The 16,304-nt window shown below is 37.6% G+C and overlaps 1 protein-coding gene across 1 annotated transcript in view; it reads left to right on the top strand.

Annotated features, from left to right (window-relative positions):
* The window catches only part of DEPTOR (DEP domain containing MTOR interacting protein), a 212,488-nt gene that overhangs the window by 143,003 nt on the left and 53,181 nt on the right, over positions 1–16,304 (top strand). Inside the window, exons 7-8 of the mRNA XM_069081160.1 lie at positions 8,986–9,056; positions 12,427–12,531. Of these exons, the coding sequence (XP_068937261.1) occupies positions 8,986–9,056; positions 12,427–12,531 (176 nt within the window). The remainder of the gene's footprint in view (positions 1–8,985; positions 9,057–12,426; positions 12,532–16,304) is intronic.

Below are 16,304 nucleotides of genomic sequence, written 5' to 3'. Positions count from 1 at the left end.
TAGTGGTATCTAAGTTTTAGGGAAGAAGAAATAAAAAAAAAAAAAGGAGCAGAAAGTCCAAGTGTTCTTCTTCAGCATCTTGGATTTTTGCCTTCACAAAATGTCAGACCCTCTTAAATTCTCAGTGTGGCCTGTGTAGGCAATAATTAAATTTCTAAGAAGAGAAGCATGGTTGCCTTCATGGTGAATAAATGATTTGTTCATAAAATGATAGAAGAAGAAGCCAGCAATTGAATTATTTTAAAGAACATCAGAGAATTTTGAGGAATGCTCTTCATGCCCACAGCTGGCAAACAGCCATATTATTTGGCGCTAAGAGCAGAGCAGAGAAACAAATAAAGAAGGCATTATTAGACTACTGAAAGAAATTAAGAAAAGCTGTTGGAAAGTAGAAGTCTGCCCTAGGAATCTAGACAAGGCAGGGGAACACAGTAAAGCCATACAATCTTTGGCAGAATGCTGAAGTCAGCCTCTATTGTCCGTCAGCCTCTGTTTCTGCATGGCCCCCACCGCACTACATTTTTGGCATCCTCCCCCTCTTGCTACCCTAAATACCCAATCCCTTGTAGGAGAACAAAAGTTCTTAACCTGGGGTCCATGAACTTGGTTTTTAAAAAAAAAAAAGATATTTTGACAACTGTATTCAATAGAATTCCTTTCATTTGTAATCCCATGTATTTTATTTATATATTTTCAAACATTTTTCTCAAAAGAAGTTTGTTAGTTTTACCACATTGCCAAATGACAAAAAAAGTGGTTAAGAACTCCTGCTCTAGACATTTCCCTCCCCTAAACCTCACAAACAAAATTTTGCACACGCAGAAGGCCTTCAGTAAGTGTTGGTTAATTGAAGAAAGCTTTTGTCTCACTCCCTCAGGGCCCTGCCAGGTGATTGACTGGTTTGATTATCTGATTACTGTTAGATATTAATGGGCGATAATGGCTTAATACCTTATCCTTTCCCTCCCACCCCAATACATCGGGGCCACCTTCAGTTTCTTAACTGAAAGCAGTAAATGTTTTAGGAATTCTTAAGCTGATGAGGGATGGTTCACAATAGGTTCAGCAGGAACTCTGATCTTTATCTTAAGACCAGAAAACCTGTCATTCAGTCTTGAAAGAATTCAGTAGGCCCAAGCAGACTTGGAGTCAGAGTTGTAAAAGTTTATTGTCCACTTTATAACAGGCAAGGGTCTTTAGGGGACCTGCAAGTTTATTGTTGGGCTGTACATCGGGCAAGAGTCCTTTAGAGGACCTGAAACCTCAAGGGGGTAGAATTAAGATTTTTATAGGGTAATCCATAGTAGAACCCATGCCAATTATGCTAACTAGGTGATTAAGAGTGGGATTAGAGAGGAGTTAAGGTGGGGCCAGTGTTTAAAGGAACATGCATTTTTAATGTAACTCGGAAGGCATATGGCCCAAGATTCACTGGGAAAAAGCCCAACAGGAGGCTATCTGAAGGTGTGGTTTTAGGCTTGAAATGTCACTAAGTCAGGAGTGGTCAAGGGCTGATGGAGAAGTGCCCAGTATGCCACCCATCAAACCAAGGCTAAGTATTAACCCAGAGATAGGGTCCTGAAGGATTCATTGAGACAGCCAAGGAGTCAACCTAGAGATAGGGTACCAAAGGATTCATGGGGGCAGTGGGACACTATACAAGGGGGAGATAATAGTTGCTTAAACTGGAATGTTTATAGATACTTTAGTGAAGGATTCATAGGAATAGTTTGTTATTATTCCAAGCTAAGATAAACAATTCATGAGTTCTTGCTAGGCAGAGTTAATGCTCTGAAGCTGGGTGGGAGGGGCTAGTGTGATTTTACAAACTGGTTTTACAGACTGATGTTACAAAGTGGTATTACAAACTGATAGTACAAATATAGATCCCAAGCACCCCATCAAAGCCACTTATCGTAATGGGTCATTGCCAAATTTTGATATGCCAACTCAGATTACCTAGGCTCTAATGTGTTCTGCCTGTACATATAGCCAGTTCAAAAGGTAGGGTTATTAACTGACCTTGTCTGGAGGCTGACATACACCAAGTGTGCATGAAAGAGATTCATGTGGGAAGTGGCAATTATGAAGATGAATCAATATGTAAAGTTTCTGAAGACAGGAAAGACATCACAGAGGGGTAGAAAAAAAAATCTCAGACCTGATTGATACCAAAAAACATAACAAAGGAAACATTTTTAACTATTGACCTATATATGTCTGTTCTCCCATTTATGTAAAACCTTTATGAAAGTTATCGATATACAAACTGAGGGCATCTTTGATGAGAATATCAATGAGCAGTTATGTAGGCTTTTGCAGGTGATACTCAAAAGAACCACATCTTGACCATTTCACAATTGATTAAATAATATAGGGCTATAAGATCTTATTGTGTTTGTTGTTTGTTGGTTATTTTTTAAAAGCATATGATTCAGTAGAGCAATATGATGTCTTACAGGCTTTTTCAACAAGGGATCTCTCATAGATGCACTAAAAGCATTCAAGATTTCTTGAATGTTGTAGCAATCCATAACTCTTGTTCTGTCACCATCTAATTCTTAGTGGTAGATACCTAGAAAGATCTCATACTAGATAATTCTGTTCAATGACCTTCTGATCATAACATCTGATGAGGCTAAGCCAGAAGCTGTGGGCCAACCAGAGGTGTCTACCACCATGATTAGGAAGTTCTAGAGCCTAGTCCAAGTTGAAGAGGGATTCCCTATGGATACTGAGACCCTCCAGATGTTCCTGATTTTACAAGATAATTGTGTTGACTGCATCAAGCCCAGGAACAATGAGGAGCCTCCTGGAAGAGATCTGTCATCACTCAAAAGAGTCTGGCTTGCTTATCCATATGGAAAAGAAAGATCAAAGGGATAAAGAATGTCTATTGCCCAGAATACAACATGCATTTGGATGGATACCCAATGGACCTTGGCCATCAGTATGTATGCCTCGAATAGACAGTACATATGGATGATGAATTGGGCCCCAGAGTTGAAAAGGAGGAGAGAGAGAGTTGGTGTAATTGCCTTTGGGAAATTGCAAGATTCCCTCCCTTAATAACCGCAAGCTTTTCATGGAACCTGCAGCAGCTAGGAGGCACAGTGGATAAGGCCCTGGGCCTGGAGTCAGGAAGACCTGAATTCAAGTCTGGCCTTGGACAATTACTAGCTATATGACCCTAGCCAAGTAATTTTACCTCTGCTTCAGTTTCCTCAACAAGTAGAGATCATCATAGCACCTACCTCTTAGGGTAATTATGAGGATCAAATGAAATAATAATAATTTGGTGCTTGGCATGTCATAAGCCCTTAATAAATTATTAAAAATAAATAATAAATAAATTCCCCTGCCACCCCCCTAAGAGCAAAGGTCCATTTAAAAAATCTCAGCATTCTACAGGTATTGCTATATGGCAGTATAAAAGCTTCAAAGGTTTTAAAATGAATCTCACACAAAGAATAGGCACAAAATAGGTGGGAGCTGACTGCAACATTCAGCCAAAGAGGAGGAATATATGGCAAGAAAAGAAGGTGTTGGATCACATGACTAGGCTGAGGGGATAATATGTGAGCCGCCAGAGCAGTTATCAGGAGACAGAGGGAAAGACCTGTCGCATGTTGGGTGGATCTCCTGGAATGAATTTATTATTATTAGCAATAGCTAACATTTATATTGTACTTCATTCTTTTTTATTCTTACAACATAAGATAACAATAAGAAATAAGATGCTCTTATTATGCTGATTTTTCAGATGGGGAAACAGTCTGGGAGGTTGTGATTGGTATAAGATCACAAAGCTAGTAGATGGCTTCCTGATTCCAGATCTAGTACTCTATCCATTCATTATGTCACCTGTTTGTCTCTGGGGCAGCATAGACAAGAGTCACACAGGACAGGCAGGTTTGGACAGGTTGTGATTTAGATCATTGAGGGGACCTCCTAAATCAGTGAGACCACAAATTTACTCCAGGATTTAAGTATTCTTAGTTGCTTGGTAACAAACTCAGTCATTTGTACCAACTGAAGTAGAAATGCTGTTAGCACCTTCTAAATTTCCATGTCCAGGGGAAAAGTAGCCTCTTATCCATAACTGATGAGATCACAGATCCATTTTATTATTACCTCAGTCAAGAACTTTAACCTCTTTGGGTTTCAGGTTTATGGTCTGTAAAATGAGGGGATCTCATGGCTTTAAAATGTCATGATTCTATGATGAGCTGGTCAGCAAGGTGAGGAAGTGGCCCCCAAAATGTACATAATCCTCAATATCAATTATATATACACATATATACATACATACATATATACATACATATATACATATGTATATACATATATACATACATATATATACACACACATAGACACATATCAATACAGATAGTACACATAAGATAATCAGTCAATAATGTGGGTCTGGGAGGACAGTGTTACCCTTCACTATAACAGGAAAAGTTAGAGGTGGGAAGAGTTGAGGGGGATATAGCAGCAAGCACCCCAGCATACCTAGGGTGGCTGCCAATACAGGTGCTTAGATCTACTTTTCTAAAGGAAAGCAACTCAAAATGGGTTAACAAGCTTACTTTAATCAATCAAACATTTATTGTTTACCTAGTTCAGGGGGAAAAGATCAGCACCCCAAACTTCAGAGTATACAGAGGTTACAAGCATAAGTTACAAGAACAATTCAGCAGACAGGCTTCCAAAATGTCCAACCATTACATACATCTATACCTAGTCACAGTAACCAGAGAGGGGAGCATCAACATCTGGGTTTTTCAAAGCTGGGGGGCTCAATGGCTGCTCAGAGTCTCATCTGGTCAAATCACACAACACTTCTCAAAGTAAGCCCCAAAGCAAAGCCTCAAATCAGGGATGATATAGCTTCTCCTGGGTTAGAGAATGTAACCACCCTCTTGACCCACTGCCCAATCACACAGCATCAAGGTGTGGGCATTCCTGAAAACCAAACCTCTTGCCACAGGCTCCATGTGACCACATTCAGCCTATTAGGGGGCAGAGTATATTTTCAAATTTAGGAAGTTTCTGAGAGTCTCTTAAGCCTATTAAAGGGCCTAGGGGCAGGGAATATCTTAAAAATTTACATTCCTGTAACATCTACTGAACATTCATTTCAAGATGTCTGAAAGGCCTTTGGAGATTCAAGACTGGAAGTCAACAGAGAGATTAAGGTAAATATAGGTAGATTTGAAAATTACCACAATAGATGTGATAATTAAATCCCTGGAAATGATGAGATCACCATTCAACTGGACTTTATTATGTCCCTTGGTGCATTTGGATGGTCATGAGATGGACCATTATTTATGGTCTATTTTAGTTTTTCAGAGAACCCATTGTAAAAATGAATTAGACAGGCTTGAAAGTTCAGCTCACCAGCCTCTGCCTGGACCACAGCAAGTCACTTTACCTTTGAATTTCTGTTCCTTTACCTGGGAACAAAACACTGTAGTGTAGTTTGAGAGGGTAAGAAGACAACCTGAGCTATTCAGATCAGAAGGTTAATTCTGTTTTGTAAGCATATTAAAAATGTTAATAGCTGATATTTTATAGCACTTTATCTTATTTTTTTAAATTTTTTTTTTTATAAGCAATCGGGGTTAAGTAACTTGTTCAAGGTTACAGGGCCAGTTATTTCTGGGTGTGGTGCTGAGTATCTGAGCCCAGATTTGATCCAGGTCATTCCGACACTGGAGCCGGTGCTCTTACTTGCTGAGCCACCTGGCCGCCCCTGGCATTTTATCTTATTTATCCTCACAGCAGCCCTGTAAGGTAGGTACTATTATTAGCCCTCTTTTATAGTTTTATATCTTTTGTGCCTGGAAGAGTAAATAAAAATAAACTTAATCGCCAGATTAAAAAGTGGCATTTTATTGCCCTGGTCAAATATTTTACTGTTCTGACAGTGGGCTGTAAAATAAATGGCTGATTTTAAGTCTAAGTTATTTTCCTATAATTTTGAAAATACCAATAGAGTTACAGGAGATGTATAACTAAACAAATTCATCACATGTTAAACTGACATTTCTTTATTCATTGACTATGATTTGGAAGTAATTCAAATTCTCAAAGTCAATAATTTCAGGAGTCTAGATTTTCATTTAATTTGTACTTTTAGGTATGTAAATTTTATCTAATAACATTTTGTGTGTGTGGGGGGGGGGAGACAGAAATCCAGTGGACTTTGATTTTTCTCCAGGGGATGTTTCAAAATATTCTTGTTGGTTCTCCCCAATATCAGTGAGTTCAAGAAAAATAGAACTGAACTAACAATGCAAAGAGAACCTCATTGCCAATAGGCTCTGACTACAAAAGTCATTAAGAATCCCTCTGTAATATCTGGTTTCTTAATCAGCAGAATGCCACTAATAAGTTAGGAGGAGGAAGGAAGAAGTGGGTGGGATTTGAGGCCCAGATAAAAATGTGCTGAATATTTTGCCATTTGAAAGAAAGGCTTCAGGAAAAATTAGGTGAATTGAAGGTTATTGTGAATCTTTCTGATTGTATTAAGCAATAGGATGGCAGTGGGTATTTTAAAATTATTATTTGTGCTTCAAGTATTTTATGAATGAACATAGTCTATCAATGCTCCTCTCAGGTAGGCTAACTTACTTTAATTCCCCAAGAGTTTATTGAATGTCTACTCTTTTTGCTAGCAAAAGTAATATTGCTTAGCACGGTGCCTGGTACAGAGTAGAGATTAAATTCATGTTTACACGACTTGATAAAGTAATAGTGATACAAAAATGAAAAATATTAAATATATAAAATATATTATATTATAATATTATATAATATGTATATTGAGAAGAAATAGGTTTTACTAAGGGAGGATATAAAGGTAGATTGAAAGGTGTGGAGATTCAGAAGAGAACTTTCAAGGGGCTGGGAAGTTTAATTACATCTAATTCCATTTAAAAACATGTAGCTTTTCCTTTGTACAAGTGTATCATTGCCTTGGCCTCACACTTAGTCATTATTTCTTATGTCTGAAATTGAATAGAAAAAAGGTGTCAGGCAGGGTGGGGAAGAAAAAGAGGCATGAAGAAAAGATTTTTCAAGGTCATGTATTATATGTATATACATAATATATATAACATAGTATTATAGAATATACATATATAAATATTTTAAAATCCCTTCCCTCCAGGAGTTTACAATCTACTAAGGAAGGAAAATATAGTATGTTATAGTAAATTAGTAATAACTTTTATTAAAATTAAGGTAAAATAAATACAAAGTAACCTCAAAGGGGAGGATATGCTAAAATCTGGATGTTTGTATAGGCTGCATATGGGATATGGCACCTAAAGTCGAGATTTATAAGGAAGCTAGAATTTCTAGGAGGTGGAATTGGGAAGGGAATGCATCTCAGATATGGAACACAGTTAAGGAAGAGATGGAAGACTACATATAGAAACCAGCTAACGGACCGGTTTGGCTAGAATGGGGAGTACAAGAAAAGAGGTACATGTAATAATACCAAAAAGTTAGTTGGAAGCCAAATTGTGAAGTCTTGAAATATGAGTTTAATGATTTTATTTGATGATTTGGGTCCTAGAGAAAAGAAGGAACCACTAAAATTTTAAGGATAGTAACATGATGGGATCTGTGTAATGGGAATACTAATTTGGCAGATGTATTAGAAAGGGATAGCGAGGTGGTACAGTGGACAGCGTGCTGAGCCTGGAGTCATGACACCTCATCTCTCTGAGTTCAAATCCAGCCTCAGATGCTTACTAGCTGTGTGACCCTGGGCAAGTCTCTTAACCTCATTTTCCTTAGTTTCCTTATCTGTAAAAATGAGCTGGAGAAGGAGATGACAAACTACTGCAGTATCGTTGCCAAGAAAACCCTAAATGGGGTCACAAAAAATCAGATATGACTAAAAATGACTGAACAACAACAATAAAAATTGGAAAAGGAAGAGACTAGAGAGAGAGAGAGAGAGAGAGAGAAAGAGAGAGAGAGAGAGAGAGAGAGAGAGAGAGAGAGAGGAGTCTTGAAAACATTCAGGCAAGAGGTGATGATGAGGGACTGAACTATGGTAGAGGGGATTGTTTTTACTTTTTACTTCTCCCTGTCCTCATTCAAGAAAGATGCTCAAATTAGAAGCAACAAGGCCATTTTCCTATCTCCTGTTCTGTTAGAAACAAGTTGCCAAAGCTGACATGCAGCTCAAAATTTCTTCTACTTCTGAGGAATCCCCAGTTTTACCTCTGTCACTTATGAACAAGAAAGATAATATAGAGAATGAAATATTCCCAAATAATCGAGCATTTGTTTTAGATCACGAAAACTGAACCTTGCCATATAGCATTTAGAAATATTTGTGGGTTTAGATAAGTAATTTCATCTCTCGCTGGACTTCATTTTCTTCATCTGTACAGTGAGAAGGACTGAATCATTTCTAGGATTCCTTCCAGCTCTTAAAAACATGTTTATTATTTTATAATATATATAAGTTTATTACGGTGTCACATGGTAAAAATCATTAAGGGCTTTTTGGGATATTCTAAATATTTTCATAGAGCTAAAGAAAAAGTTTCAATAATTAAAATAATCATTGTGATTGAGTGACAAGTCATCCCAAAGTCTATGAAAAGAGGAAACAGTGGGATAACTAGGTACTTGGGTGTTATCTGACTTTTAGAGTAGCTGAAAATTTCAATATGATGAGGAAAGGATGGAAAACCCATTCCTGAGTAGTGATCAAGAATACAGTCACAGTGGTACACTGTGTCTTCATCCAGGTACATACAGTACCTGGATCATTGGCCCATCTTTTGAATAAGGAAGGCCTTTATAACTTGGGTCAATATCAAATATTCATGAAAATTCAAATGAAAAAACCCACAAAGTCTGAGATCTGGAGAAAATAACAAAGTACATTTTGCATGAGCTTTGTGCTTCCTTAAGCTTATATCAAATAACCAATGCCTGTTTTCACAGTGTTAAAGAGACCAGTCACTTCTGAAGAACTCCTGACACCTGGGGCTCCATATGCAAGAAAGACTTTCACTGTAGGTACTTTGGTTATCTTCCTGTGCCATTTGGTGTAAGGATTGTAAACTGCTGTGAAAGTGATTTTCTGATATTGTATTATCAGAATGACTTTACATGTATAAATGAGTTAATATGTAAAGACTTTGGTAAACCTAAAAGTGCTAGTATTATAATTATTAATATTGTTATTGTTATATTAATTATAGCATTTGTAGTAACTATAATTACTAATATATAATATATAGTCATAATTATATTATATATTATTAATAATAAATTTAGATTTACTTATATAATATATTGTGTCATCCATTATATATTTATATAATTATATTACTAGTATATATTAAATATTATTATATTAATAATTATCAAAAATTTTCTTGGTCTTTGGGCATTTACATCACAAATTTGTTCTTAGAAAAAGGAACTCAAAATGTTGCAATTATACTGGCATTTTTCCATGTTTCCATGTTCTGTTCAATGTGTGTTATTAATCTTTTTTTTAATTGCACTAGTCAAATATAATTACACTTTGAATTACAAATAGTACAATCCTCCTGAACTGAAGTTAAATTCTGAGAAACATCTAGACAAATTAGAGAGATCAGCATGGTAGATTACTAAGGAAAGAAAAAGAAACAGCAATAGACTATATTAGTTTTTATAAAAACATAGCACCAGCAAAGCAGGGTTGGATATAGAATCAGAACACATTGGTTTGAATCTTCCATTTGCTACATTTATGTGACCTTAAATCAATTACTTTTTTTTTTGTCTCTGTTTCCTCACCTGTAAATGAGGGAGGTTTAACTAGATGACCTCTGAGGAACTTTCTCAAGCCATTATATCTTGAGTCTATGAAGAGAAACGTTGCTTTGGATAATGTAGTTTTACTTTAGTTACATCCACCAGACTGGTGATACTTGTGATCACTGTGAACACAAGCAACCACAGATGTTAGGGGAACATTTCCTAACAAAGAGAAATATCACAAAATGGAACGGGCTCCAAGAGATAGTGCCTTCTCAATGAAAGTCTTTAAGCAAAGGCTGGACAATCACCATTTGTTGAGTAACACTTAGTAGGAATTCTTTTCATGTATGGGTTGCTTTTTAGTTGTTATGTTATAACATAACTTAGCATAACTAAGTAGTTATGCTACTTAGTTCTTTTTCAACCCTGAGATCCTATGATCCAGTAAGACATTTCTACCATCACCACCTCCTACTCTAACCAGAAGAAAAGAGAAATGTCCCAAGTGGCTAATGCATTGCTCTTGGTGGTTACCCTGATGAATAATAAAATCTAATCCAAAAATTTTTTTTTCTGCTTCCTCTTTTCTTTACCCCCAAAAGGACTGTGCATACACCAAACTTTCTCAGTTGCTTCCAACTTTTCTTACTTGGAGTGCTATTAATTTCATATTAATTTATTATTAATTATTTTATTAATTAATTTATTATTTCATATTAAATATCATTAATTTCAGCTCACATGAGCACTTTTTATAGGGTGCATCCATATCCTTTTTAATACCCTTTCTCTTTTTTTTTCATGTTGAGTATTTCCCCATTGACCTTGAAAATTTCTTCATGCCTCTTTTTCTTCCCCACCCTGCCTGACACCTTTTTTCTATTCAATTTCAAACATAAGAAATAATGACTAAGTGTGAGGCCAAGGCAATGATACACCTGTACAAAGGAAAAGCTACATGTTTTTAAATGGAATTAGATGTAATTAAACTTCCCAGCCCCTTGAAAGTTCTCTTCTGAATCTCCACACCTTTCAATCTACCTTTATATTCTCCCTTAGTGAAACCTACTTCTTCTCAAGCACTAATGCTCAAAATAACATTAAGTAATTTTGTTGGTGTTTCTATTTTGTGTAATTACTATCATATTTTGGTCTATGGCATTATTTTTCATTTCAATGTGTACTATTTTGGCTGCATTAAATGGGTTAAATGCTTAAGGCTAGCATGGGAACTTAACCATTATAAATTAAACATTATTTCTATGAGGAAATGTGTGTTTGAAGCAGCCAGCTTAGAAACTTTTAGAACATGATATGCATGCAAGTCAGGTACTTCCCTGTATCTTTTTAAAAATTTATTTTATTCTCTATATCTTTTTAAGAAAACTATTTTTGTGATGCCTTTAAAAAATAGCTTTCATGCCTCAAATCTTCCTTTTTCCCAAATAGAACATTCTCTTGTAACAAAGAAATAGAGTTAAGGAAAACAAACCAATATAATCACCATGCTTGATAATGTATGACTCATTCTGCAACTGTCGTCTACCACTTTTCTCCTAAGAGGAAGTGGGTGTGTTTTATTTCTAGTCCTCTAAAGTCAAGATTGGTCACTGTGTTAACCAGAACTCTAATGCCTTTCAATATTGTTTTTCTTTACATAATTGTAATCATTCACATGCCTTCTCCATAAAGAAAACTTTCAGGAAAGCCAATTGTAGAGATTCTCCCTTGTCTAGACCTGTGGTTTCTTAGGTCTACACTAGACTGGTCCTTCATCCACAACTTAGAGAGTTTCCTGGGAGGCATTTAGGGGTCTGGTTGCTTGCTGGGGAACACACAGCCAGTATATGTCAGAACTAGAATTTAAACACCAGCCTTTCATACTATATAAATATTAGCCAGCTGAGTTGGGTGGAGCAGTGGATAGAGTTCTGGGCATTCTGTCAGGAAGACTCAGTTCAGGCCAACTGGTCACTGGACCCAAATGACTGTGGAGGAGAGAATGAGGCTGGTGACTTTGCACATCCCTCCCTCACTTAAATCCAATTCACTTGTAAGTCATAGCATCAACTCCTTGATGTCAAAGTCCTCTTCCAGAATGAGTTCAAAGCTGGCCTCAGAAGTGTGACCCTGGGCAAGTCACTTAACTCTGTTTGCCTCACATTCCTCATCTGTTAAGTGAACTGGGGAAGGAAATGGCAAACTACTCTAATATCTTTGCCAAGAAAACCCCTAATGGGGTCGCAAAGAGTTGGACGTGACAGATATGACTGAGCAGCAACAACAAATATCAGCCATTCAGATGATTATTATTCTGGTAAGTTATCTTGATAATATGATCCATCAGAGAAGGTAAACAGTCAACCTGAAGCAGAGATAAGCTTCCTCATATCCTGTGCTTGAGAGAGGCAGCTCAACATAATGGGGGAAATATAAGGTCTAGAATCAAGAGACATATGGTTAAGTCTCGGCTTTGATGTTCCATAGAGGTAGGCATTCGTCCTCTCTGGACCTCAGTTTTCTCATTTATAAAATGGAGTTACTGTGGAACATACTAGCTACCTCATAGACAAGGTCTTTTCCAAGGATTCCTAATTGTTTTTTTTTCCTTCCTTCTCCTGCGGATCCTAGATCGTTGGTGATGCAGTGGGATGGGGCTTTGTTGTAAGAGGAAGCAAGCCATGTCATATACAGGCTGTGGATCCCAGCGGCCCAGCAGCTGCAGCTGGAATGAAGGTATGTCTCTCTGACTTTATCCTAATATTCTTTTGTATCTACCTGTTGTTGTGATTTCTATTTTGTGTTGCTCTCTTGGGTCTTGCGTCTCTACAGCGTTATCACATGCCCTTCCATAAGCATGGCTTTGTTCTGTCCTGCCACCCTCCTCAGCCTGCCCTTCACCTCACTCCTCCAATCCTGCTGCAGTCTCTTTGATGTCCAAGTTTTTCTTTCACCAGAGCACCCTCTAAATGACTCTTGCTTTGGATTAGAGTTTGAGTCTAGGAACTGTTTCTTTCCTATGACTTCCTGGTCTCATGGGCATCAAGTTTCCTTTTCTCATTCTGAATGAAGAGACCTCAACACCCACTTTCTCTCCTCTTCCCCTCAGCAGATTCTACGTTTGCCATTATTCAGCCTGTATAGTCACCACAGTGTTTCTGTGCTTTGCAAATCACCTACTCATGAATGAAACATTGTTGTCACGTAAGATGCTTGTCGTCTTTTAAGTCATCAACTTAAGAAACATTAAGAAATGTTTCTTAAAGCTGGTCACCCTCAGACTTCAGCTAATACTTTGTTTTGAACCTTGAATGGGCTTATTATCAATAGAACACAGAATTCAATTCAATTCAATTAGCATTTATTAACTGTCTACTAGGCATCGGACACTAGGCTAGCTTCTAGAGGTGCAAAGACAAAACCAATATAGTCCCTGTCTCAAAAATTTTACATTCCACAGTGAGAACCCAAGTGTGTACTAATAAGTAAGCATATAATACATACATTCAAAAATCAAAGGCATACATAAAATTCAAGGGCAACATTATCAATTGCAGGAATCGAAAAAAGCCCCTTATAGGAGAAGAAAACTGAGCTGAACTTTGAGGGAAATAGGGTTTCCAAAGAACAGACGTAAGGAGATAGAATATTTCAGGCAGGTGGTTACAGCTTGTACAAAGATATGGAGATAGGAGATTAAATGTTCACACTACCATTTCCAAACTATTGCCTGCACTCCAGCCATTATCTTCATGTCACACCTCTCCCCCCCCACCCCAACTTCAGATTTGGCTTCAGAACTAGACCTTCACCCCATTTCCTGGCCATCTCCACCTCCTGCCGAGGTGTGCTTACTCTCTAGCTAACACACACCCTGCCTTTCAGCTCCCTTTTCTGTGTCTTTTCTCATTAGAATGTAAGCTCCTTGAGGGCAGGAACTATCTTTCTTTCTGCTTATATTTGTATGCTCAGCACTTAGCACAGTGCCTTGCACATAGTAAGCATAAAATAAATACACTTTACCTATCTACCTTTCTATATAGGTAGGTCTGTATATCTATCTACATATCTATCTGTCTATATCTATCAACACATCCATTTATCTGTCTATATCTGTCTACATACCCATCTATCTACATATCTGTTTGTCTCTACATATCCTTCTATTTACATATCTATCTAGCTGTGTATCTATATGTATGTCTGTCTATATCTATCGACATATCCATCTATATATATATATATTATCTATCTACATATCCATCTATCTATCTACATATCCTTATATCTGTATATATATATATATGTATACATATATATACACACACACACATCTATATCTACACATCTATCTACTTTCTATGTATCTATCTGGAATAGTAAGTCGGAGTGTTTGGCTGGTGTATAAAATGTATAAGAGGAGTAATGGACAGTCTGCCAGGAAACAAGCTTGAGACAAACTGGGAAGAATTTTGAATGGTGAAGAGAGGAATTTTCGTCTTTTCCCAGAGGCAAGAGGGAGACCCTAGAGCTCTTTCAGCAGGGGAGTGACAAAGTTCTCTGTGTGCTTTCGGAATTTTTATCTGGCAGCTGTGTGTAGAACAGGTTGAAAAGGGAGAGGATGAATGAAAGGAACTCAATATATTATAGTAGTGCAGGCAAGAAGGGAAGGGGGGGGGATGGTGGAAACAAGCATTGATCAAATGCCTACCATGTGCCAGGCACTGTGCTAAGTATTATTTCATTTGATACTCAATAACCCTGGGAGGTAGATGCTATTATTATGTTCCCCATTTTACAGTTGAGGAAACCGAGGCAAAGGGGGGTAAGTAACTTGCACAGAGTTACACAGCTAATGAGTATCTGAGACCAGATTTGAGCTGAGGTCTTTCTAACTCTAGGCCCAGCACTGTGACCACTGTGTCACCTAGCTATAAGGGGCATAGAAGAATCGAGAGCCTGAATTTGGGCAGTTTTAGTTCAAGAAGAGAGGAGGGGATGAATGGGAAGCATGTTATGGAAGAAGAATCAGCCCATTTTAGCAACTGTTTGTATATGGAAAGTGAGAGAAAGTGAAAGTTGAAGATGACCTGCAGATTGTGATGCCCATCTGAGTGCCTGAAGGAATGGTGGTGTCTTCCAAAGAAATGAGGAGCTTAGAAAAAGGAGTGACTGGGGCGGCTAGGTGGCACAGTGAATAGAGCACTGGCTGTGGAGTCAGGAGGACCTGAGTTCAAATCCGGCCTCACACACTTAACACAAATACTAGCCATGTGACCTTGGGCAAGTCACAACCCCAATTGCCCTCCAAAAGCAAAAAAAAAAAAAGAGTGACTAAGGCTCATGAAGTTCCAGGCATGGGGTCCTCCAAGTGGAAACGGCCAGCAAGAAGTTGGAAATGCAGGATTAAAAGACAGGGGAGAGACAGAAACAGAGAGACAGAGACAAGAGAGAGAGAGAGAGAGAGAGAGAGAGAAAGAGAGAGAGAGAGAGAGAGAGCAGTCATCCAATAAACGTTTACTAAACGCCTCCTGTGTGCAAAGCCTCAAGCTAAATGCTGTTTAGATCTGGCCTAGATATGTATTAGCTGTGTCATCCTGGGCAAGTCGTTTGCCTCAGTTTCCTCATTTGTAAAATGGGGACAATAATAGCAGCCACTTCCCAGGGTTATTATGGGGACCAAACAAGATAATAATTGTAAAGAACTTGGCTGAGTGCCTGGCACTACATAAAGGTTAGTTGTAATTAGCTGTTGTTTGCATAGATTTGGGCATCTTCTGCATAGAGATGACAATTGAATGAATGATCACTGATGAGGTCACCAAGAAGAAAGAATAAATAAATATATATATATATATATGCAAAAAACCCAAAGAACTGACACACACACATACACATATATATGCAAAAAAACCAAAGGACTGATACACACATACACATATATGCAAAAAAAGGACTGATAACACACACATATATGCAAAAAACCCAAAGGACTGATACACACACATACATATATATGCAAAAAAACCAAAGGACTGACACACACACATATATGCAAAAAAACAAAGGACTGATATACACACGCAGATACACACACATATTTATCCAAAAAAACCAAAGGACTGATACACACACACATATGCAAAAAAACAAAAGATCTGACACATACACGCACATATATATATGCAAAAAAACAAAGGACTGATACACACACATACACATATATGCAAAAAAAACCCAAAAACTGATACACATACACACACATATGCAAAAAAAAAAAAAAACAAAGAACTGATAACCAAGCCCTGGGGTACACCCACCCATATGGACATGAATGATGGCCCTAGTCAGGACAGAGGGATATCACAAAATCCTAGTGAGACAGTATGCAGAAGGAAGGTTTTTCAACTTTGTCACATACTGCAGAGAGGTCAAGAAAGAGAAAGACTTATTTTCCCTGCTCATCCTCCTGTGAACATGCCAACACACCAGTAAGAGAAAAGACAGCA

This window comes from Petaurus breviceps, unplaced genomic scaffold, assembly GCF_028583685.1.
Source record: "Petaurus breviceps papuanus isolate PSGF00001 unplaced genomic scaffold, PetGlider_PUasm1.0 98, whole genome shotgun sequence".
Taxonomy (NCBI): domain Eukaryota; kingdom Metazoa; phylum Chordata; class Mammalia; order Diprotodontia; family Petauridae; genus Petaurus; species Petaurus breviceps.
The sequence above is the reverse complement of the archived record's forward strand: the minus strand, read 5'-3'. Positions and strand labels throughout refer to the sequence as shown.